We start from the raw sequence: 26,639 nt of genomic DNA on the forward strand, positions 1-26,639 counted from the left end.
GACGTCACACACATCCATGCCCGAGGCAGGATTCGAAGCTGCGACCGTAGCAGTCGCGCGGTTCCGGACTGAAGCGCCTAGAACACGTTTTGAAGACATTTACCTCTGCACTCCTCGCTGGCCGGAGTGGCCGAGCGGTTCTAGGCGCTACAGTCTGGAACGGCGCGACCGCTGCGGTCGCAGGTTCGAATCCTGCCTCGGGCATGGATGTGTGTGATGTCCTTAGGTTAGTTAGGTTTAAGTAGTTCTAAGTTCTAGGGGACTGATGACCTCAGCAGTTAAGTCCCATAGTGCTCAGAGCCATTTGAATCGTCACTCCTCGAACACCCGACAAGATCAGTATATATAGTGTTTTATGAACAACAGTCCAGAAACTGCCATCTTTATATATTTATCTGTAAGTGTTTTAGAGTGAACGCTCTATCTTCAGGATTTAAAAGTTGCAATCGACGCTATTCCCCATGACCTGTTGTAGCATTCACAACTCAGTGTTGTGAAAATTTTACTGCCTCACCAGGATATTGTCGAAACCCCGTGTAAGCATGTATCGAGTAGTGCTGATATCGATTATCATGACAGCGCTATGGTCGCCTTTTTTGTTTTTTCTTCGCGCCAGAACGAGCGAGGGAGTCATGGCTAAAATGGCTCTGAGCACTATGGGACTTAACTTCTGAGGTCATCAGTCCCCTAGAACTTAGAACTACTTAAACCTAACTAACCTACGGACATCACACACATCCATGCCCGAGGCAGGATTCGAACCTGCGACCGTAGCGGTCGCGCGGTTCCAGACTGTAGCGCCTAGAACCGCTCGGCCACACCGGCCGGCGAGAGAGTCATGTCGAGGTGTTTAATCGTGTGCTTGGTGTGAAGATGTTAAGGAATCAGGCTAAGAGAACAAGTAAATTTTGTGACTATAAATGTGTTTGATGCTGTGTAATTATTCGTGCACGTCACGAGACGTAATCCGCGATTCGCGACGTCAAAAACCACGAGAACATGTTTAGATGCCCGCGAGCATCTCATCCGCGTCGGCAAATGACACTTGGACTACCTATATTGCCACCAACGCCGCATCCGGATAGCATTGTGGGGTGATGTATTGTGGTGTAGTGTTATTGTATGTATCAGTGCATCAACATATTCGTTTCCAGAATGAAATTTTCACTCTGCAGCGGAGTGAGCGCTAATATGAAACTTCCTGGCAGATTTAAACTGTGTGCCGGGCCGAGACTCGAAATCGGGACCTTTGCCTTTCGCGGGCAAGTGCTCTACCTGCTGTGAGGACGGGGCGTGAGTCGTGCTTGGGTAGCTCAGTTGGTAGAGCACTTGCCCGCGAAAGGCAAAGGTTCCGAGTTCGAGTCTCGGCTAGGCACACAGCTTTAATCTGTCAGGAAGTTTCATATATGTTACTTTGTGAAGCGTGAAACAGTGCAGCCCTATGTAGTGCAATGGATTATACTAAGCTGAAACTTAAATTTCGGTAATTGGCACTTCTTTATTCCCCTTGTTAGTTATCATTTATTACGGCAATACTCAAGTTGCTGTTCCTAGACTGCAAGGGAAGAAGCGAATGACGATTGGATTTACGAGGTGAGAGGGTAGGAATAGCAAATACAGACGAAACTATACTGCACCCTCCCCCATTCGCTTACGCCCTCCTGCAACTCTTAAATACTGCAGATGGTGCTTTCGCTCTGAAGTACGTATCGGTAAATAAAAAAGAAATTGATAACATTTTTTTACATTCCACTGTATCTCTGTTCTAAGTAAAACCATTATGGATTCTTTAAATCATACGCAGCATGTATCGTTCAAGACATGGTTCTGATTTTCACGAAGAATGTAGTATAACCAGAATTGACTAACCTAGATTACCATACACTCAATGAAAAAGCCATCTGTAACACTTCCACGACATGCTACTAATTACAAAACATGACAAATGACTCTTCCAGCAAAGAGAATAGTACTTGGGGTTTATATTTATCTTGAGCTTGAGGTTATGTGAGCGACACGTCAGTCCTCGAGCGCCCACGCGTTCCTTCGTGTCACTCGCACAAGCGTTGCTTGTTGTCACTCCCAAAGACTACGTCGAGCCACAGCGTCGCACAGAAGGTACCGTTACAGTCAATAACAGGGATGCCAACAGGTCTGCGCTGCAAACCTGGGGAGACAGTTTGCTGCGGTCACCCCCGCCCTATCCTCCTTCAGGCTAAGGCTACAAGGGCGTTTTTTTAACGCAACGATTTTACGTAAGTTAATGCAACGTGTTCTTAGCGCAGAGACCTGGCTAAACCATATGTTAAACAAGGCAACGCGTTAAATGACGCATGTCTGGGAAGCACGATGCATTGCTAACGTGTGGATTGTCCGCAAGAATTCCCCCGTTCCTTGCAAAGACGTATGGTGTTTCCCCATCGGAGAGTCCTTGACCTCACCCTCACTCACACACACACACACACACACACACACCACGTCACTTTCTGGAGCTGCACTGTGCCACGAGCAAGCTTTTAAACTGAGCAGCTGCTCTCACAACTTGCGGCTGTGATCGGCAAGTTTTTGTCTGCATTTTTAGTAATTATCTCACCGATCGTCATCTCATTCGAATTCGTGCAATATTTGTTAGCTAAATTGCGAAATGGTTCACGCAAAGGATCATCTGATTCAACGAACGGATCTGCATGCAATGTCCCTCAGCAGTGAGGTCTGAAAGACGAGCGTTCGCGACGACGGCAGTTCAAATTCCCTATAGCTACTCATATTCTAAGAGGTTTTCCTAAAGCGCTTAAAAGCAAAACAAAACGGTAAGGTTATTTTCTTGATCATTACTCAGTCCGAGCACACTCTCTCTGTTTAGTGGCCTCCACGTCAAGGGCAGTCGAACCATAACCTACCGTCTTCCGTTTGAAAGAGGTTATTGCGTGTGAAGAGAAGCATAAGCAGTGAATGCACGCCATTTGCAACGGTTGCGCCGTAAGTGGGCTGTTAACGCTTTCCCAGTGACTCACATCTCCGTATGTAGTAAAAGTTACAGCGCTGATCTCGAATGTGGAGCTTGCTTCGAAAACCACACTGCTATGCTAGACGTGGCTGTTGGACGTGGTAGCTCCTTGCTTTCCTCCGGCTTCAGAGTTTAGTTTTTATTGTTCGCCGTCACCCGTGACCGAGCGGTTCTAGGCGCTTCAGTCCAGAACCGCGCGGCTGCTACGGGCGAAGGTTCGAATCCTGCCTTGGGCATGGATGTGTGTGATGTCCTTAGGTTAGTTAGGTTTCCTCTACATCTACATCCATACTCCGCAAGCCACCTGACGGTGTGTGGCGAAGGTACCTTGAGTACCTCTATCGGTTCTCCCTTCTATTCCAGTCTCGTATTGTTCGTGGAAATAAGGATTGTTGGTATGCTTCTGTGTGGGCTCTAATCTCTCTGATTTTATCCTCATGGTCTCTTCGCGAGATATACGTAGGAGCGAGCAATATACTGCTTGACTCTTTGGTGAAGGTATGTTCTCGAAACTTCAACAAAAGCCCGTACCGAGCTACTGAGCGTCTCTCCTGCAGAGTCTTCCACTGGAGTTTATCTATCATCTCCGTAGCGCTTTCGCAATTACTAAATGATCCTGTAACGAAGCGCGCTGCTCTCCGTTGGATCTTCTCTATCTCTTCTATCAACCCTATCTGGTACAGATCCCACACTGCTGAGCAGTATTCAAGCAGTGGGCGAACAAGCGTACTGTAACCTACTTCCTTTGTTTTCGGATTGCATTTCCTTAGGATTCTTCCAATGAATCTCAGTCCGACATCTGCTTTACCAACCATCAACTTCATATGATCATTCCATTTTAAATCACTCCTAATGCGTACTCCCAGATAATTTATGAAATTAACTGCTTCCAGTTGCTGACTTGCTATATTGTAGCTAAATGACAAGGGATATATCTTTCTATGTATTCGCAGCACATTACACTTGTCTACATCGAGATTCAATTGCCGTTCCCTGCACCATGCGTCAATTCGCTTCAGATCCTCCTGCATTTCAGTACAATTTTCCAATGTTACAACCTCTCGATATACCACAGCATCATCCGCAAAAAGCCTCAGTGAACTTCCGATGTCATCCACAAGGTCATTTATGTATATTATGTATTATGTATTATGACACTCCCCTGCGGCACACCTGAAATCACTCTTACTTTGGAAGCCTTCTCTCCATTGAGAATGACATGCTGTGTTCTGTTATTTAGGAACTCTTCAATCCAATCACACAATTGGTCTGATAGTCCATATGCTATTACTTTGTTCATTAAACGACTGTGGGGAACTGTATCGAACGCCTTGCGATAGTCAAGAAATACGGCATCTACCTGGGAACCAGCGTCTATGGCCCTCTGAGTCTCGTGGACGAATAGCGCGAGCTGGGTTTCACACGACCGTCTTTTTCGAAACCCATGCTGATTCCTACAGAGTAGATTTCTAGCCTCCAGAAAAGTCATTATACTCGAACATAATACGTGTTTCAAAATCCTACAACTGATCGACGTTAGAGATATAGGTCTATAGTTCTGCACATCTGTTCGACGTCCCTTCTTGAAAACGGGGATGACCTGTGCCCTTTTCCAATCCTTTGGAATGCTACGCCCTTCTAGAGACCTACGGTACACCGCTGCAAGAAGGGGGCAAGTTCCTTCGTGTACTCTGTGTAAAATCGAACTGGGATCCCATCAGGTCCAGCGGCCTTTCCCCTTTTGAGCGATTTTAATTGTTTCTCTATCCCTCTGTCGTCTATTTCGATATCTACCATTTTGTCATCTGTGCGACAATCTAGTTTAAGTAGTTCTAAGTTCTAGGGGACTGATGACCTCAGATGTTAAGTCCTATAGTGCTTAGAGCCATTTGAACCATTTTTTTATTGTTCCGAAGAATGGTTTGACGCAGCTCTTCACGTTAGTCTAACATCAACAAGCCACTCCATCTTCTCTTAGCTACTGCACCCAGCATTAATTTTAGTTTGTTTGCTATAACCCATAAACTTTTCGGGATTACGAGACTGACGATTCCTTGATGGCTCGGGATGTGTCTTACTGACAGTTACTTACTATTAGTTAAGTTTGTCCATAAATTTATTTTCTTCCCAATTCGGTCCGGAACCTCTTACAGTAGCACTCGATCTACCTATCTAATCTTCAGCATTCTGTATCGTTACATTTCAACAGTTCCTGTCCAAGCTGTTTATCGCCGAAATTTCACTTCCGCACCACGCTACGCTCCTGATAAATTGACTTATCCTACCAGCTATATGGGGCCCTACGGCTCTATCAAAATAACGAAGTGATTGACAGTCGCGGCAGGGGAGGGTTCGATAATGTCGGTTCACGATTGTCTGCGTACACAGTACGGTTGCGGCATCGACATCCAGGGGTTTCTGTTCTGGAAACATTAACGTGCTGTTCGTTGAAGTCCATATTGGGTTTGCTTTGGCTATCATGTGAGATATGAGAGCGACATGACAGCGGTGGACAGAAAGGGGTGAGCAAGCTCTAATTGGTTGTTGCTATGGCAGCAACCCAGTTGACAAGTAGCTGACAACTACTCCGCCATTCTGATACAGATATAAAGTTCGAGTGGATACCGCAGCACGGTGCAAATTGACATTTTTCACATCACGTCATCACTGTAAGGTGAGACAAAAATCTAGGGATCGAACCTGACTAGACCTTTGGTTTTCCAGTTTCACATTTATCAGCTTACGCAGAGAGCTCCAATGCCTTTATTACAGAAATTATATCGGCCATTTACTCTAGCGCAGAGGTCCCGAAGTTTTCCTCTGACGGAACACTTCGAGAATTCTAGTAATTCCACATCTTGTTTATTTTGAAGGTTAATAATGTTCTGGCGTAACCACAAGCGCCGGAACGAAGACGAAGAACTCAAGACCAGAGAAGGCAGTGAGGCGACGTCAGTCAACAGTGCGATGATTAGACCGGACCACGACAGGAGCGGCCTCTACAAAAGCGCTGCTCCTGCCAAACTCTTTAGAAACAAACACATAAGACAGGAAACCAAAAGGACCCTCTACAAAACTACTGTCCTCCCACCATGAATTATGGCTGCACACATGGGGAACAGCTAGCAAAACCAAAAGGTATGTATGCAGACAATACAGAACAAAGTCCTTCGATGGATCCTATGGACCAAAACTACAACCCTCCATGAAGCCCTGGAGATGGAAACTGTCGAAACAACAATAAGAAAGCTAACCACAACTGTCTATAAAAAGCTGGGTATATACAGAGACAACAGCAGACACCTGCGAAACATCGGAACAATCCAACCAAGAACATGGCACTAACAAAGAGTTCCACGAAGCCAGCAATCTGAATTCGTGCTCACCAGCAGAAGAAACCTCACTCCCTTAGAAAATCACCACCTAGGATAGGCTAATTACTACCCCATACTAGACCAATAGAATGTAAAACAAGCTCATGACAAACCAATTAGAATAGGCTTACTAAAAATATTAGATCAGAAAGACGTAGGATAAATTCATGGCACGGCGAAAAAACAATCAGAATATTGTTGTTGTTATTGTTGTGGTCTTCAGTCCTGAGACTGGTTTGATGCAGCTCTCCATGCAACTCTATCCTCTGCAAGCTTCTTCATCTCCCAGTACCTACTGCAACCTACATCCTTCTGAATCTGCTTAGTGTATTCATCTCTTGGTCTCCCTCTTCGATTTTTACCCTCCACGCTACCCTCCAATACTAAATTGGTGATCCCTCGATGTCTCAGAACATGTCCTACCAACCGATCCCTTCTTCTAGTCAAGTTGTGCCACAAGCTCCTCTTCTCCCCAATTCTATTCAATACCTCCTCATTAGTTATGTGATCTACCCATCTAATCTTCAGCATTCTTCTGTAGCACCACATTTCGGAAGCTTCTATTCTCTTCTTGTCCAAACTATTTATCGTCCATGTTTCACTTCCATACAAGGCTACACTCCATACAAATACTTTCAGAAACGACTTCCTGACATTTAAATCCATACTCGATGTTACACAAATTTCTCTTCTTCTGAAACGTTTTCCCTGCCATTGCCAGTCTACATTTTATATCCTCTCTACTTCGACCATCATCAGTTATTTTGCTCCCCAAATAGCAAAACTCCTTTACTGCTTTAAGTGTCCCATTTCCTAATCTAATTCCCTCAGCATCACCCGACTTAATTCGACTACATTCCATTATCCTCGTTTTGCTTTTGTTGATGTTCAGAATAGGCTAACCAAAAACATATTAGGCCAGTAAGATGTAGGATAAATTCATGGTGTCCAATCAAGTAAAATAGACTATAAACAAAGGAAAACCAAAAGTCTAGGACCTCTAAATAAGTAATCATATATTAAGTCAAACCAAGACAACATAGGAATACTGACCTAGTGACAACAAAGCTAGAAAACCAAAGCCTCAACCCAATGAGGCACAGAGCCCCACCTATGGCGGCGGATTGGCGAACTTCTAAGTTCAATAATTCACGATCCTGTCCCCAAAAGTTTAAATAAACGGTGCCACCACAGCACTAAAGTCAAACAAAACACCACACCATAACACGTCAAACCGGCGAAGCCGGTGAAACTGATCTTCAACAATGTTACACAAAAAAAAAGCCTCGGCCAATCAGTATCGGGACAGTATTCGCACAGTTGTAGCCCGGCACTCACAGAAGCGTTATTAGTGATCCATATCCATTTGCGTGTTTAGACACTGTCTATAGCGAAGAACATTACGGTTTGCACGTGGCCCATCGCTTGCGACACTTGTTGTAAATACAAGTTAAGTATTTAGAATAAAATTTTCACTCTACAGCGGAGTGTGCGCTGATATGAAACTTCCCGGCACATTAAAACTGTGTGCCGGACCGAGACTCGTACTCGGGACCTTTGCCTTTCGCGGGCAAGTGCGAGTTCGAGTCTCGGTCCGGCACACAGTTTTAATCTGCCAGGAAGTTTCAAGTTAAGTATTGTCAATCTTCTTTATTTTAATGAAAACTATTAAAGTGATTTGCTTGAATTGTTGAATAGCATTCCGAGAAAGCAGCATCCCTTAGGCACCCTATACGAGACGAGTGGTTCCTTGTTTTATTCGGTGATCACTTCAATATTAAATCATAAATAATAACACAGGACTCACAACAAAATTAAAAAATAATTAGTACCGTCAAAAAATCGAAAGAAAAGAACCGCCACGTTATCAACAGTTATTCGCGGAACACTGATTAATTTTTCGCATAACATAGTTCGGGAAACCCTGATCTAGCGTGTAAACTCAGTCTTCAGAACACGTACTACGTCGCGAAACGGGCAGTCTTTCGCTACACGTCCGTCAGGCGGCAGATTTGGCTGCCCTGCATCGTATTTGCCGAGATCAATTTAAATGCGAGAAAGCGGGCTGTCTTGTAGATAGGTGTGACAGAGGTGGAAATGGTGCTTGGCTGCAGTGTGAATGTCCTCCGTACCTGAGCAAACAAACGCGTTCTTTATGTAGGTGCGTGAAATGATAACGGAACGACGCGCGTGCGCCTGTGTTGCTATTTGTGTATGTCGCGGTCACGTATCTTTCCAGTCGGTGTCTTCTCGTCTTGCACAGCAGTCCTACTGAGATTGCGAACGCCACGCTCCTTTAACCCCAGAACTCTAACCGGAGGGCCGGCTAGGGTGGCCGAGCGGTTCTAGGCGCTACAGTCTGGAACCGCGCGACCGTTACGGTCGCAGGTTTGAATCCTGCCTCGGGCATGGATGTGTCTGATGTCCTTAGGTTAGTTATGTTTAAGTAGTTCTAAGTTCTAGGGGACTGATGACCTCAGAAGTTAAGTCCCATAGTGCACAGAGCCATTCGAACCATTCTAACCGGAGGAAAATGCTGTACCACTACTAAACCACCGTATAGCTATAGCTTTCTAATTTACATTTTATTAAAAAATGGTTCAAATGGCTCTAAGCACTATGGGACGTAACATCTGCGGTCATCAGTCCCCTAGACTTAGAACTACTTAAACCTAACTAACCTAAGGACATCACACACATCCATGCCCGAGGCAGGATTCGAACCTGCAACCGCAGCAGCGGCGCGGTTCCGGACTGAAGCGCCTAGAACCGCTCTGCCACAGCGGCCGGCTACATTTTATTGAAAGGAAGTCATAATTTATAGGTTATGCATTTGTTAATTACAATTACTAGAACTCCAGTGGTTTGCTACATACCACATTAAATACAGAATGTCCTATTTTATACCCTAATGCAGTCGTAAATTTTACGAGAGTTTAGTAATCTAGCGTTAAAGGTAGCTGCAACCAGCGTGCCTAGGAAAAATTTCCGAAAAGATTAGGACTGCACAAGCTTGACGCTTGATGGTGATGATGGAACTTCGATTATGCGTGTTTGTGCAACTGTTCAACCGTGTGCGTGCTTCAGTGAAGCTTGTGCACACATTCGTTAGTAATTAATTTTTATTTGGTCCTGCTAAATTACGTTCCGTAGAAATGTTGTACTGTAATGTAGGTTTCTCCAAAGAATACTATATTGCATGGAGAAAAGAAGAAGAAAAACAACAATGCTATCAAACAGTTTCCCTAGTGGTTTTATTGCTAAAGATAAATATGGGAATAATATTTTCGTTGCTTTAACCACTATTTACTCCACATGTCACGTTTTCTCTTTTGTTTTTTTTTTTCGTAAACAAAGCGGCTGCCAAAGCCGCGCATCGTGGTCTTCGACATTTTCTGGTAAACAGGCCGATTGACTGTACAAAACATGCTTCAGCCGTGGGGAGGCGCTAGGAACATGAGCATGTTTGCTAAACACGCTTGCGCATGCGTGATTGTCACGCATGTAGTCACGTGGGCAGCCGCCTTAAGATGAGCTTCGAAATTGTTGTACGAGGATTCTCCTGCTTTTAGACTGGACGTGTTTCTTCGCCACGAAAACCCCTTCCCCACATTGCATGGGCGACTAGCCTCCCGCGCAACAGCCGACCCCACAGCGGAAAGTTCCGACGCCCTCGCGCAATGCCGTCTCTCGTCCCTCACCTCTCTCCCCTCACAAATAAAAACTCCTCTGAGATTAGCGAAACACTCTTGTCAGCAGGGCTCGATCTAGAAAACAGAAACGTTTCTAGAGAACGGCCGAATACTACTACGGAGCGTGTTGGCCACTCGACAGTGTCTGACCGTATTCCCAAAGTCGCGCCACACTTTTAACACGCAGGCATATACACTCCTGGAAATGGAAAAAAGAACACATTGACACCGGTGTGTCAGACCCACCATACTTGCTCCGGACACTGCGAGAGGGCTGTACAAGCAATGATCACACGCACGGCACAGCGGACACACCAGGAACCGCGGTGTTGGCCGTCGAATGGCGCTAGCTGCGCAGCATTTGTGCACCGCCGCCGTCAGTGTCAGCCAGTTTGCCGTGGCATACGGAGCTCCATCGCAGTCTTTAACACTGGTAGCACGCCGCGACTGCGTGGACGTGAACCGTATGTGCAGTTGACGGACTTCGAGCGAGGGCGTATAGTGGGCATGCGGGAGGCCGGGTGGACGTACCGCCGAATTGCTCAACACGTGGGGCGTGAGGTCTCCACAGTACATCGATGTTGTCGCCAGTGGTCGGCGGAAGGTGCATGTGCCCGTCGACCTGGGACCGGACCGCAGCGACGCACGGATGCACGCCAAGACCGTAGGATCCTACGCAGTGCCGTAGGGGACCGCACCGCCACTTCCCAGCAAATTAGGGACACTGTTGCTCCTGGGGTATCGGCGAGGACCATTCGCAACCGTCTCCATGAAGCTGGGCTACAGTCCCGCACACCGTTAGGCCGTCTTCCGCTCACGCCCCAACATCGTGCAGCCCGCATCCAGTGGTGTCGTGACAGGCGTGAATGGAGGGACGAATGGAGACGTGTCGTCTTCAGTGATGAGAGTCGCTTCTGCCTTGGTGCCAATGATGGTCGTATGCGTGTTTGGCGCCGTGCAGGTGAGCGCCACAATCAGGACTGCATACGACCGAGGCACACAGGGCCAACACCCGGCATCATGGTGTGGGGAGCGATCTCCTACACTGGCCGTACACCACTGGTGATCGTCGAGGGGACACTGAATAGTGCACGGTACATCCAAACCGTCATCGAACCCATCGTTCTACCATTCCTAGACCGGCAAGGGAACTTGCTGTTCCAACAGGACAATGCACGTCCGCATGTATCCCGTGCCACCCAACGTGCTCTAGAAGGTGTAAGTCAACTACCCTGGCCAGCAAGATCTCCGGATCTGTCCCCCATTGAGCATGCTTGGGACTGGATGAAGCGTCGTCTCACGCGGTCTGCAGGTCCAGCACGAACGCTGGTCCAACTGAGGCACCAGGTGGAAATGGCATGGCAAGCCGTTCCACAGGACTACATCCAGCATCTCTACGATCGTCTCCATGGGAGAATAGCAGCCTGCATTGCTGCGAAAGGTGGATATACACTGTACTAGTGCCGACATTGTGCATGCTCTGTTGCCTGTGGTTCTGTCAGTGTGATCATGTGATGTATCTGACCCCAGGAATGTGTCAATAAAGTTTCCCCTTCCTGGGACAATGAATTCACGGTGTTCTTATTTCAATTTCCAGGAGTGTATATCAGTAGATCAGTTTAGCCGTTCTCTGCTTCGAATTGTACTGACACAGGACTCATTCGTTAGAAGGTCGGAAGAAAAGCACCGGCATACCATCGCCAATGGGATCATGCCTAGTAAAGTACTGTAGTTGAAACCATCCTTCAAGTTAAGGTAAGATTTACATATTAACTGTGTCAGCGTATCGTCTAATGATGAAAACAGAACAGTGTGTCGTTCTGTTGTTTTTACAAAAGTAGGGATGTTGAATACACATTGGTTCCGTAGGAAAGTACGTTGCATAGAAATCGTAAGTTCAGATTACGTTGGTGATACTGTTTACCCTAGCACGCTAAAATAATAACGGTACATGTTTACTTCGATACAGCCGCGCGCGAAAACACTTTTCCAGAGCAACTTGACGCTCCGTCACTGCTGCTGGGTTCCATTGGCTTTCACTTCTAACATCTCTGCGGAGAGTTCACTACGACGTAGTAAGTCGGTGGATACGGTTGTGTAAGTGCTGCATGTTTCAATAGGATGTCAGAGCTACAAAAGTTACGTTTCCGTGTAAGAAGCACTGACGTACAATTTAACAAGAAGCACCCATTTTGTTAAACACAGGTGAGCGTTATCGAAATCAGAATAATGGAACGCCCATAGTGGCACATCGTCTTAGTGTTCTACATCTACACTCCGCGAGCCAGCTTACAATGTGTGGTCGAGGCTACTTCAGCGCCACAATACGCCTCCCCTTCCCTTTTCTGTTCGCGACTGGTGCATAGGAAGAATGGCTCTCCACAAACGTCTGTATCAGCTCAGATTTCACCGACTTTCTCGTTATGGTCACTTCGAGAAACGTATGCTTGAGGAGGTAAAATATGTTACCAGCCTTTTCTTGGAACGTACGCTCTCTGAATTTTTAGTTGCTCCGCAACGCATAACGCCTCTCCGTAACGCTTTCACGCTTGCTGAACGTAGAATTCTTCCAACGAATTTCAACCTCTGTTTCGTTACTTCTAGAACATGTATAGCTATACTCTGCAAACGATAGTAAAATGCATGGCAGAGGGTACGTCCTATTGCACCAGTTATTAGGGTTTCTTCCCACTCCATTGGCGCGCGAGAAGCATGATTGTTTGAATGCCTCAGTGCGTGTTGTTAATTATTCTAATCCTCACGATACCTAAGTGAGCGATACGTAGCGGGGTTGTAGTACATTCCTAAACTCATAATTTAAATCCGGTTCTTGAAAGTTTGTTAGCAGACGTTCTCGGGTTAGTTTATGACTATCTTCAAAAGTCTGACGGTTTAGTTTTTCAGCATCTCGGTAACGTTCTCCTACGGGTCAAGTCTGTGACCATTCGTGTTGCCCTTCTTTGTACAGTTCTGTTTGTAACAGCTTGGATGCGATCATACTGCTTTAGATCTCTACAGACAGTAACTTTTATATCTCGCTTAGTAACACCCCCTTATCCTACCAAATACCTACACCAGGTTCAGAGGGTGTCACGGCAAGATAGCTTCTGCCACTTAAATTTTGGGGGTTCATCAGTTAATTAAAATAGAAGCACTGTGATTCAACTAGATGTAATATTTTTATTTATACTGTTTCGTCACACAGTTCAATATCATGTGACACTAAACAAATGCTTCAGAGCAAGCGGCTTTGCTACGAATATTTACGACGTGTACAGAGAGTTATTCTAACGTTCAACCGAGAGCCTGCCAGGCAACCACAACAAACAGCGCAGCGCTATTTTCCAGCCCCATTGTTGACACCGCCAGTTGCTTCCTTCATTGTTGATAAAAATGAATTTACTTTCCAGTGCTATATTAAGCCTGTGGAAATTAAGCTACGTATCTTAAAGGCTTTTACTGTTTCCCTCCGTCATTTATGCTCATACGTAACATTTATTAATGACAAGGGTACGCACAACAATCGTCGACGTTGTGTAGGTCTTCCTTCATTACAATACAGTCTTCTGACTTATCACGTTACTATCGAACTCTTACAAACTTTCAAGCAGGATTGAGATGGAAAATGTATCAATTTGAGGTAAGGGTCCCTGCAACGGACACGCCCGAGTCGAAAGCTATACGCGAAAACCGTTCTGACAGTGGAATACAAGTACCAATACTGTTGTTGCTAAAATTGTAGGGTAGGCATTGTACGGACCAAAACAAGAAAAAGGTCTAGTTAACAAGAGCTCCAAAATGCATACCTTAAAGGCTCCGCAATAGAGGAGACGTGTTTCACACTAGCGATGATGAACAAATGTCCATAGCTCCTAAGGTATGCATTCTAGAGCTCATTATTTTTTCTTGTTTTGTTCTAGACTAGCATCTCTGGAAGTTGCATACCCTAAGTTCTTAGGAACACCACTGCCGGTGCACGTATTGCACTGTCAGAATGATTTTCGCTTGTGACTTTCGACTCGTTCGTTTCCGAACCTCGGACCCTACCTGAAATTGAACATTTATCCGTCTCCATCAGCCTCGAAAGTCTGTAACATCATCACGGAATCACCCTGCATATACTTACATCGCCTGTAACTTTGACGTTCTGTATCATCGCTGGATGACGTTTCCGGACGTGGGTTCCTGCATAAAACTTGATCTACTCATTCCCCTCTACAACCTCTAGAAGCAGATAACATCAGTTGTCAAACATCCCGTATACATCGCAAAAAATAGCGACCGTGTAACTCTGTCCCTTGCGGTTCTCCCAAAATTACTTTTCTATCTATCGATTTCGTTTCGTCAAGAACGACGTGTTGATTTCCTTGAATCCAGTGACAGTTTTGGTCCGATACTCGGTAAGCTCTTGTCTTGTTTACCAAACGGCAATTCGGTAGTGTATCGACTGCCTCCCGGAAGACGTTTCCGAATGTGTTTGGCGGGGACGCGACGTTCGAGACGACGGCATCGATCGATGGGCGTTCCTCGGCTGCACTCCAAGACGGCAATCGACCCCGACGTGTTCCGGAGAGTCGGGCTGGCCAGCCCGGCGGCGGGACTGCGGCACGGCTGGCTTACCTGCAGTGCGGCTGTGGTTGTGTCCGGAGCCCGCGCGGCTGCGCGCCTCCGCCTCCGGCCCGGCTCGCTCACCGCCGCCTCCACACTGTCCACTGCACTGGCCGCCCCGGCACGGCGGAAATGAACTCACCAGCACGGTTCGGAACGGATCGGAACAGAGCGTCGCGGTACGGAACACGAGCGCGCAGCGACCACCGCAGCCGACCTCCGCAGCAGACTGCGGCCGACGCGCCACTCGCAGCGCTGCGCCGCTCCGCCATGCGCGGTTCGGGGCCGCCGCCAGGCCCCCGGCTCCCGGTCGCGCATGTGTCGCGTCGCGGCTCGCGGTGCGTCGCGACGCGCTGTGCGAATCTTGACGCCGCAGACGCGGATCCGACGGGCATTGCTGAATCTTCACATTATTATTTATTCGAGGCGTTTATATTTTTACGAAACCGAGTTCCTAAATCTCAGCCAAGATTCGGAGAATGTAGTGCTGTTGTTGTTGTTGTGGTCTTCAGTCCTGAGACTGGTTTGATGCAGCTCTCCATGCTACTCTATCCTGTGCAAGCTTCTTCATCTCCCAGTACCTACTGCAACCTACATCCTTCTGAATCTGCTTAGTGTATTCATCTCTTGGTCTCCCTCTACGATTTTTACCCTCCACGCTGCCCTCCAATGCTAAATTGGTGATCCCTTGATGCCTCAAAACATGTCCTACCAACCGATCCCTTCTTCTAGTCAAGTTGTGCCACAAACTTCTCTTCTCCCCAATCCTATTCAATACCTCCTCATTAGCTACGTGATCTACCCACCTTATCTTCAGCATTCTTCTGTAGCACCACATTTCGAAAGCTTCTATTCTCTTCTTGTCCAAACTGGTTATCGTCCATGTTTCACTTCCATACATGGCTACACTCCATACAAATACTTTCAGAAACGACTTCCTGACACTTAAATCAATACTGGATGTTAACAAATTTCTCTTCTTCAGAAACACTTTCCTTGCCATTGCCAGTCTACATTTTATATCCTCTCTACTTCGACCATCATCAGTTATTTTACTCCCCAAATAGCAAAACTCCTTTACTGCTTTAAGTGTCTCATTTCCTAATCTAATCCCCTCCGCATCACCCGATTTAATTTGACTACATTCCATTATCCTCGTTTTGCTTTTGTTGATGTTCATCTTATATCCTCCTTTCAAGACACTGTCCATTCCGTTCAACTGCTCTTCCAAGTCCTTTGCTGTCTCTGACAGAATTACAATGTCATCGGCGAACCTCAAAGTTTTTACTTCTTCTCCATGAATTTTAATACCTACTCCGAATTTTTCTTTTGTTTCCTTTACTGCTTGCTCAATATACAGATTGAATAACATCGGGGAGAGGCTACAACCCTGTCTTACTCCTTTCCCAACCACTGCTTCCCTTTCATGCCCCTCGATTCTGATAACTGCCATCTGGTTTCTGTACAAATTGTAAATAGCCTTTCGCTCCCTGTATTTTACCCCTGCCACCTTCAGAATTTGAAAGAGAGTATTCCGGTTAACGTTGTCAAAAGCTTTCTCTAAGTCTACAAATGCTAGAAACGTAGTGCTATGGAAACTGAATAGCTGCACACACGAGCGACGGATCGCGATTCATCGCCATGTCGTGCGATATGTTTGCATATCGCAGCGATCGATCGCTGATCGCTTCGAATTTTCGTGCATTCTGATGAATCGCATACGATGTGTGACGATATGGCTGCTTGGATGCGACCCGTTTGTCTAATTATTAACCTTAGCGGTACCAAAGCATTTTCCGTAAAGCGTACTTACTACCAAGGGAGAGGGGTAGTTTGGGCCCACCACAATTTTTTTTAAATAACTCGTTAGTTGTTAACATCCAACAAGATCTTTTTTAAATAGCTACTGGTGTGTAAGTAGAGCCCTGAAGTGAAAATTCCTTTCAGCATAGTCTTAACAATACCAAGTCATTTTCCGTAATGTGTATACGGGAAGAAGGGCGCTTTATGACCACCGTAAAAAATTTAAAGAAGTACGATTTTCGTTAATTTCATTCACAACATACACTCTTCAGACACGTACATGTGCAAGAAGGGTCCTGAAGTTGTAAATATGAATTTGAAATTTGTTTTGTTGCGAAAAGTTACATTCACTAATAAATTCAAAACAATTACTGAATCAGATATATGAAATGATTAAAAACGACAAATATTTTTTCAAAGTTTTTTTAAAAAAAATACATTACTAGATTACAATATTTTCAAAAGGTGAGCATAAAGTACCACCCACTCCCTCCTCTTGGTATTGCGACGGTTAATCGTTTTTGTGTAGTTTTGTTTCGTTTCACTTTGTCCGTGTTAAGCAGGAGCTTCACATTAGAGTTTATAGTTTATCTGAGAAATCAAGTTTAGGCCAGGTGTTGCCGTTAATATTAGCACTCCGTCATCAGGCCACAAGTGGCCCATCGGGACCATCCGACCGCCGTGTCATCTTCGTGAGGATGCGGATAGGAGGGTCGTGTAGTCAGCACACCGCTCAATGGTTTTCTTTGACTGGAGCCGCTACTATTCGCTCGAGTAGCTGCTCAATTGGCATCACGAGGCTGAATGCACCCCGAAAAATGGCAACGGCGCATTGGCGGCCGGGATGGGTACCCATCCAAGTGCCGGCCACGCCCGACAGCGCTTAACTTGGGTGATCTGACGGCAAGGCCGTTGCCTCGTTAATATTAGGAAGTGATGCAAATACGAAAACATCGACACACTCCACTTTTGGAGTGATTAGCATTTTGAACTGTATGCTGTAGAAGTAGTACTGACAGGAAGTTCGTAGTAATAGTCATGATTTACTATCTCCACCTGCTGATTTTTAACTATTTGTGAAACAACTACACAACTGCAGTTGATATACCAGACTAACGAACGAAAAAGGAAACGAAGACTGATAAACGAAGAACGAATTGTATTAGTACACTGAAAAGATGTGCACCACCCACATGGCACAAGTAAAAAAATGTGGTATATTCTCTAAAGTAACCTACTGTTCCCAAAAATATTTCAAAACAAGTTTAATAAATTACAATTCTTTTTTTAATTAACTCTTTGTGGGTATTCGTGAAGGTACGAAAATCAACTGCCGCTGCTGCTAAACATGGCAGTTCATCTTCCACAGCAGAACTTCTCCACGGAGTGACGTTCTCTTACTGGCTGAAATTGCCCGGCACATCGCTCGTATTTACGGCGGGGTCGAGGTGACTGCAGCGATGTCGCATGCGATTGATTACCACGATCCGTCTGTGGGGAAAGTTGAAGGATATTTGCTATCGTGATCCACCGACAACGCCTGACAACATGCGTCAGCGCATTGTGAATGCATGTGCGAACATTACGGAAGGCGAACTACTCGCTGTTGAGAGGAATGTCGTTACACGTATTGCCAAATGCATTGAGGTTGAGGGACATCATTTTGAGCATTTATTGCATTGATTGGTATTTACAGGTAATCACGCTGTAACAGCATGCGTTCTCAGAAATGGTAAGTTCACAAAGGTACATGTAGCACATTGGAAGAACCGAAATAAAATGTCCAAACGTACCTACGTTCTGTATTTTAATTTAAAATCATACCTGTCACCAACTGTTCGTCTAAAATTGTGGGCCATATGTTTGTGACTATTACAGCGCCTCCATCACAATGCGAAAAAAGTGGTCCAACTAAAACATTCGTATTTATTTACGTACTACACGAATATGTAATAAAAATGGGGGTTCCTATTTAAAAAAACGCAGCTGATATCCATTTGACCTATGGCAGCGCCATCTAGCGGGCCAACCATAGCGCCATCTGGTTTCCCCCTTCAGGCTAGACTAGTTTCGCTCTTTGTTGTTTTTTCGTTTGATGCTTATTTCGTGAGATATTTGGCCCGGTCACTACCAATGGAAAACCCTATATATCGGTCACGACCTCGCCTCGGCAACGGGTTTCGTTTAATTCGCTGCGTATGTGGAGGCCATAAAGCCCGTTTTGCACCAGCGACTTTCCGGTCAAAATCGACTACTCTAAGTGCGCACGCCTTTCGTGCACTCGTGTAAATCAACAACCAACCGCGACGGGATTGTGTGTATGACGTCGATGATATATAGATTGTACCGACAGCGTTCTAAATTTCTGGGGGCGCTGGATGCTGCGCACGCAATGAGACAAAGGACTGTGGCGACGTCTGCTAACATCGGAAGTTATAACCTATTCTGGTCAACCTCACACCTATTACAGAAACGGATTATGTGCTTTCGTGCCTTCTTAATCTTTGTTATGTTGTTTGCTTTGTTTTCATGGCACATTAAAAAGTTACACAAGGTCCTGATATTTTTTACTGCTTACTAGTGTTCTCCTTGAAGACAGACGAAATATCTGGAAGCGAGAAGCGTGTACCTTTTACAGAGAAGACACTATGCATGAATACGTAAATAGATAAATCGTGTTTTGGTTCAAATGGCTCTGAGCACTAAGGGAGTTAACATATAAGGTCATGAGTCCCATAGAACTTAGAACTACTTAAACCTAACTAACCTAAGGACATCTCACACATCCATGCCCGAGGCAGGATTCGAACCAGCGACCGTAGCGGTCGTGCGGTTCCAGATTGAAGCGCCTAGAACCGCTCTGCCACATCGGCCGGCTAAACGTTTTTTAATGAAAATTATTTGAACCATGAAGAAGTCAGAGTTATTGAACGAGAAAAATAATGTTCGTTGTTATTTGGTATTTCGCAAGAAAACAAGATTCAAAGGATAAAGCAAAAAGGCGCTTTACGGTGTTCTACATATTGACTGATGTGTTTGGAAGAAAATATTTTCTCGATCAAATATACGTATGTTCTGAAATGTATGGATGAAACTTTTCCTATTCTTTCACTTCTCAGGAGTGTAGAGAATTTCCCACACCACTTTTTCCAGCAACCTCCATTATGAATTCTGCTTTGGTCATTAATAAATTCCATTGGCATTGTTTGTTCTTACATTTTATTACTATACCTAGATTTTTCTGTAAAAAGAATAGTCCCCCATAACCTCACTTTCTCCATTTAGATGTTAAACTTCACAACAGACAGCTAGCACAACACCGGCAATTCTGGCGCTGACGTGTAAACGAAAATGACCAGTCAATACAGCCGAAAGTCAGTACGGGAACAAAACGCCAGGGGCGCTGCAGTAGACACACTTGTCTGGCGTTGTCAATCGAGACAAGAAAGTCTATCGTGTAAAAGGGGCTTAAGGCAGTGGTCGTCAAATTGCGGCCGACCAAGGATCGAATCCACAAATGGCAACTAACGTTATGAGCTTCTTAACTGCGTAGTTTTGCTATTTAGTTACGAAAGTACTTAACAGGACAGCGATATTTTAAGATGTGCTTAGCTGTAACTGACGTTTATGAAATCGGCCTTGAGCGAAGTAAAGTTGGCCATTTATCTCAGGGACAGAGCGGAAAGTACTGCGGCCACCGCTGGTAAAGAGGATGGACGAGCGCAGTTCGTATCGAGGAGCTGCTGTCGTGTAAATTTCAAACATAAGTAATATGGATTCATGAATGCGGATTATAGAGAAAGTCGTCTTCAAATGCGAATATTAATTAAATTACATTAAGGCTGCTGTAATATAACTAAATGAGTGGGAGGAAATAGCATTCAAAACATTTAGTAAATCTTAAGAACTTATCTCATATTGCATAACACGTTTAGGAATAAGGCTCTGAGCACTATGGGACTCAACTGCTGTGGTCATCAGTCCCCTAGAACTTAGAACTACTTAAACCTACCTAACCTAAGGACATCACACACATCCATGCCCGAGGCAGGATTCGAACCTGCGATCGCAGCAGTCGCACGGTTCCGGACTGCGCGCCTAGAACCACGAGACCACCGCGGCCGGCTAGGAATAAGGACAATTGCTGTTATCAGTCAATTAATCACCGACTCATCCAGGTAGCACAACACCTGATCAGGCAATGACGGTGAAAGGTCTCTGTTGGATTCCCTTCATGTTAATTTTTTAAAACTGTTGTCATTTATGGCATACATTCCACTTCTAAATTTACTGTGGTGTTTCTGACTATCTGGGAGGAGACTGGGCAGTGGAACGTGTTACTTTTACACATAATCAAGAACGATCTGTCACACTACTACACTTTAAAACACAGCTTATATGTACAGGGCTATTACAAATGATTGAAGCGATTTCATAAATTCACTGTAGCTCCATTCATTGACATATGGTCACGACACACTACAGATACGTAGAAAAACTCATAAAGTTTTATTCGGCTGAAGCCGCACTTCAGGTTTCTGCCGCCAGAGCGCTTGAGAGCGCAGTGAGACAAAATGGCGACCGGAGCCGAGAAAGCGTATGTCGTGCTTGAAATGCACTCGTATCAGTCAGTCATAACAGTGCAACGACACTTCAGGACGAAGTTCAGCAAAGATCCACCAACTGCTAACTCCATTCGGCGATGGTATGCGCAGTGTAAAGCTTCTCGATGCCTCTGTAAGGGGAAATCAACGGGTCGGCCTGCAGTGAGCGAAGAAACGGTTGAACGCGTGCGGGCAAGATTCACGCGTAGCCCGCGGAAGCCGACGAATAAAGCAAGCAGGGAACTAAACGTACCACAGCCGACGGTTTGAAAATCTTACGGAAAAGGCTAAAGCAGAAGCCTTACCGTTTACAATTGCTACAAGCCCTGACACCCGATGACAAAGTCAAACGCTTTGAATTTTCGGCGCGGTTGCAACAGCTCATGGAAGAGTATGCGTTCAGTGCGAAACTTGTTTTCAGTGATGAAGCAACATTTTTTCTTAATGGTGAAGTGAACGGTCACAATGTGCGAATCTGGGCGGTAGAGAATCCTCACGCATTCGTGCAGCAAATTCGCAATTCACCAAAAGTTAACGTGTTTTGTGCAATCTCACGGTTTAAAGTTTACGGCCCCTATTTCTTCTGCGAAAAAAACGTTACAGGACACGTGTATCTGGACATGCTCGTGCCACAACTGAAGACCGACAGCGCCGACTTCATCTTTCAACAGGATCGTGCTCCACCGCACTTCCATCATGATGTTCGGCATTTCTTAAACAGGAGATTGGAAAACCGATGAATCGGTCGTGGTGGAGATCATGATCAGCAATTCATGTCATGGCCTCCACGCTCTCCCGGCTTAACCCCATGCGATTTCTTTCTGTGGGGTTATGTGAAAGATTCAGTGTTTAAACCTCCTCTACCAAGAAACGTGCCAGAACTGCGAGCTCGCATCAACGATGCTTTCGAACTCATTGTTGGGGACATGCTGCGCCGAGTGTGGGAGGAACTTGATTATCGGCTTGATGTCTGCCGAATCACTAAAGGGGCACATATCGAACATTTGTGAATGCCTAAAAAAACTTTTTGAGTTTTTGTATGCGTGTGCAAAGCATTGTGAAAATATCTCAAATAATAAAGTTATTGTAGAGCTGTGAAATCGCTTCAATCATTTGTAATAACCCTGTAATTCATGTCACACAGTCTCATATGGAACCTACATGCGCTTTCTTTTATATACTGTATATGATAAGATACTGTCATCCCTCTTCCCTTCTGTGTGAAAGGATTAATCAGCAAATGTATTTCTAGTTGCATGCTCGATGGTAGCAGACAAGCCTGTCTGCTAGAGAACAGTAGGACCAACGTCGGAACAGGTAGCTACGCTTTCTAAAAGCAAAGAGGTTTCTATTCTTAGTATGGTCCTGTCCGTCCCTTGTCATGTTGGTTTAGGAAGCTGCCTCTCTGGTCACTTCCGTTTTGTATCTGGAAGCTCCCTTGGTAGGGGTCCACAGCAGTCTGTTCGCGGCGAGCGTCTGAAGTGGTAAGATCTCTGGCTAAGCGCGGCTCTGCTGAGTCTGTAGGACAATGGATTTCTTAAGTTCAGCCTAACTGAAAATTTAATCATCTTTATTTCAGGTTTAGCTCTAAAATATCTAATGTTATCTTAAATTGCAACGCAGTGTATTTCGAGTGTGAAGTTCAGAATATCTTCCAGTAGGTGCTTTGCCACTACTTTGTGAGTGAAGTGGAACCACGTGTTGATCAGTAACTCTAACTAAGAGCATCAATCTTAAATGCGAATGTGCATGAGATTATAACGTCTCGTCTTGACAATATTTTTCAATATAGCAACTTTTCTTTATGTTCAACCCACGTGGGGTGTACTTTGTGAGACCAGTACCATGTGCTTATACAATTGTTTGACCCATCAGGCTAATAGTAAGACGATAGTAACCAGTTCGAGGTTTTTCTTTTGTAAATTGCGTTTCGATGTAATTTATTTTAATTATCAAAATTATTGTGGAGCTACACTGTTTGTGTAAACCAAGTTGACCACGTGAAGCATGTGGTGTAATCATCAAAGTAGCCCTCAGCTATTCTTTTTGGGAAGATTTCACAGAGAGTTAGTATGAATTTAGCATACCAGTGTGTGGTAATTACATGACGGACAGGATTGCGCTACGAACGTAGCTTCTTTGGGTGAAAATTGAATCGGTTGGTTGTGGTTAATTTCCTCTTGCATATGTTTCAACGTTCTTCGTGTGTTATTTTATGAATGCAGTGCTGTATGCAGTCTCCCAATCTTGGCTCCATATTTGATGTGTTCCGTAAGATTACAAACTCACAATTTCACAATCCTAAATAAGGCACCAGTTTAGTTATGAATCAAGTTTAATTTGCTGAAATTTCAATGATCAATGTTAAAATAAATGTCCAGATATAAACTGATTTATTTCTTTTTATTTAAATTCTCTTTATATATATATATATATCTATATATCACCGGTTGTCATATGACTATTAAAAGATTATAATTAATGTTAGTCTGCTTGGGAATTTGGTAAGCTAGACTGGATACCTGCTGAAACAGATGCTCAGTAATTCAAGGTTAACTTCCCCAGATAGCTCACAGCTTTTAACCCGTTTTTATGGTTGAATATCAGCACCACTTTCAGAACAAATTAATGCATCAACATTACAACGGTGTAACACCTTTGGTGTCATTGAGGGTGGCAGCGATTAACAGAACAATCGACACTAAGTAATCCGAATGGTACCGACCTCAGCAGCAAATTTATCGCGCCCTTATTATTGATCTTCTATTGGGGGGGGGGGGGGGTCATAACACATTAATTTATGTAGTTTACCAATTTATTATAAAACCGGTACATATGCGGCCTGAGGTGTCGCTCCACAAACTCAGTATTGGCTCTTGAAAAAACAAGTTTGACAACCACGGTCCTAAGGGATTACGTAAAGGAAAAACGCTACACTAACAGAGTAATAACAAAAATCGACTTCCTCTGATGTAGGTGGAAACTTACTGCATTCCCATCATTCAAACGCTCGCTTAGCCGTCGAACATGTGTCTTGTAAGTTAGGACGTAGTCGTAGTTGTGATAGTTGGTTGGTATTTTAGTTCTTAAATCAATTGCATGACTCATGTATCTTTCAATTATTCGGACGAATGCTTTCAAACTAGCCGGCCGCTGTTGTCGATCGGTTCTGGGAGCTTCAGTCTGGAACCGTGCGACTGCTACGGTCACAGGTTTGAATCCTGCCTCCGGCACGGATGTGTATGATGTCCTTAGATTAGTTACGTTTAAGTAGTTCTAAGTTCTAGGGGACAGATGACCTCCGATGTTAAGTCCCATAGTGCTCAGAGGCATGTGAACCATCTTTGAGCTTTCAAACTATGCACTCGTATTTCTCCGAATTGCTGTTTCTGAGAAGTTATGATAAAGTGTAAGTAGGCTGTTTAGGTTTTTATGTTGGTAACGCCACTTTGCGCTCTATATGAAAATCACTGACTGTGCTGTGTGCAGTCTGTGGCTTGTTTGCATTGTTGGAATTTGCTTTTGTAGTGTTGGAAAGTTGGCTGTTACCAGCGCACAGTGTTGCCAATTTAGCGACTTTGTCGCTAGAAATGGCGACTATTGCCTTCGTCTTAGCGACAAAAAAAACTTTTTAGCGACAAAAATTATTTAGCGACTTATCTGGCGACTTTTGGAGTACTGACGACTTTTGAAGTACAAATCAAAACTATTTTGGTCCAGTATTTTCAGTAACAAAACTAAAATTTTAACTATAGAATGGGTACTACACTGACTTTGTTCTAGATTTACTAAGTTAAATTAAGTTCTTAGCAGATCATGTAGCATTGTTCAGCATTTAGTGAACCTGAATGTCGGAACTGCCTACAGAGTAAGAAAACCTTGACTATAGAACAATTCATTATTCAATACCCACTAGCCTGTTATCGTCGATACCGTATCGATCTATAAATCTTCAACTTTTGAACTCCCTGTATTTTTCGAATTGACAAAAAACATACGTAATATTAAGTATAATAAAATACATTTCTGTCCAGAAATCTCTAATTTTTCGAAATGTTAACTCGCAGTCAAATTATTAACACATGCACAGTGGTAATGCAAGAACAATTCGGTGAGGGTATCTCAGACATTATTACGTTTTAAACAATGAACAGTAGGACTGATATCGAGTTACCGAGTGAGTAGATTGTTTCATGACCTCTAGTTTGCCTGAGTTTTAATGTCTTTTCAGTGAGTATAAATTGGTGAAACTTATGTTGTGGTGGCTTACATAATGGATTTATCGCAGAAGAAGAAGCAGTACGCTCAAAAATATCGGGATGCGTGGGAAGCGGAACCTGAATTCAATGGGTGGCTGAAACCAGTCGTTGGAGACTTATCCAAGGCAAGATGTCAAGTATGTCCAACAGAGTTTTATGCTAAATTGTGTGATATTAGAAAGCATTCGAAAACTATTAAACATAAACAAAAAATTGATTTAAAAAAAAACACAAACCACCTTACCTGTGAAAATTGTTCCGAAAACTACAGTTAGAATAGCAAGCAGAGAGGAAGCCGCCCTTTCTTTATTTATTGCTGAATATTGTTCTATTTTAGCTGTAGATCATTTAGCAATACTGTGCTGAAACACGTATGTAACGTAGCAGCGATGGCGAGGCATTGCAGCGTCTCTGACCAGAGAGTCTGCGCTTGACCGCGCGAGTGTTGCGAGCTGTACCAACGCCACCTAGGAACAAGGCCTCACATCGTGAGTCTAAGGAACCTGTGACGTCACGGGTAGGGGTCTGAGAAGCTAGGAACCGACTACCGACACACGTGATTCGTAGCGTTTCCATGTTGTACTTTGTGCTGTTCGTGAGTGGTTATTTGATCTATTCTCAGTTACGATGCCCCGAAGGTGTTGTATGCCGAATTGCAGGGGCAATTACGATAATGGACCTAAAGTCAGTGTATTTTATTTTCCATCTGACGAGAATTTAAGACGAAAATGGTTATCGGCTGTTCACAGACAAGACTGGACACCGAGTAAGCACTCTGTTGTAAGTATCAGTGTATTTGTTTGGTTAGTGTGTCGTAGTTACTTGAAATGTAGTACAGCTGAACAAAATACAGTAAACAGAAGAACATATTTATAATCTCATACCTCGTTAATTTTCGTTATATGTTTTAAAGAGAACCGTATGCTTGTTTTTAGATATGTGAACTGCATTTCAACAAGGACGACATTTTAAGCAGTACCAGTATGTATGACCCGAAAACTGGTATACTCTTGACAGCACCGTTGGATCGTCGACGCTTGAGAAAAGGTGAGTTACGAAACATGCTCTTAGTAAAGTACAGTGGCATAAGAACTATCTTTATTTCACTTATATGCTGTGAGATCGGTTTCATACTTCGTTATTAATTTTTTCAGATGCTATCCCATCGAAGTTGCCTGGATGCCCATCTTACTTGTCGAGTCATCAAACTGCAGTACGAGAGGACCCAGAAATTCGTAGGGGGCGTTTAGAAAATCGTGCTCTTCAAATTGCTATCCAAGAAAGTGTGGACA

The 26,639-nt window shown here is 44.4% G+C and overlaps 1 protein-coding gene across 1 annotated transcript in view; it reads right to left on the bottom strand.

The window, feature by feature from the left end:
• LOC124789146 overlaps nt 1-15,076 on the bottom strand; it is an 892,841-nt gene extending 877,765 nt beyond the window's left edge. Inside the window, exons 1-2 of the mRNA XM_047256440.1 lie at nt 14,899-15,076; nt 14,694-14,818 (exon numbers count right to left, since the gene is read on the bottom strand). Coding sequence (XP_047112396.1) covers nt 14,694-14,818; nt 14,899-15,076 — 303 coding nt within the window. The remainder of the gene's footprint in view (nt 1-14,693; nt 14,819-14,898) is intronic.
• Nucleotides 15,077-26,639: the final 11,563 nt, after the last annotated feature.

The sequence above is a fragment of the Schistocerca piceifrons genome, chromosome 3, assembly GCF_021461385.2.
Source record: "Schistocerca piceifrons isolate TAMUIC-IGC-003096 chromosome 3, iqSchPice1.1, whole genome shotgun sequence".
NCBI classification, from domain to species: domain Eukaryota; kingdom Metazoa; phylum Arthropoda; class Insecta; order Orthoptera; family Acrididae; genus Schistocerca; species Schistocerca piceifrons.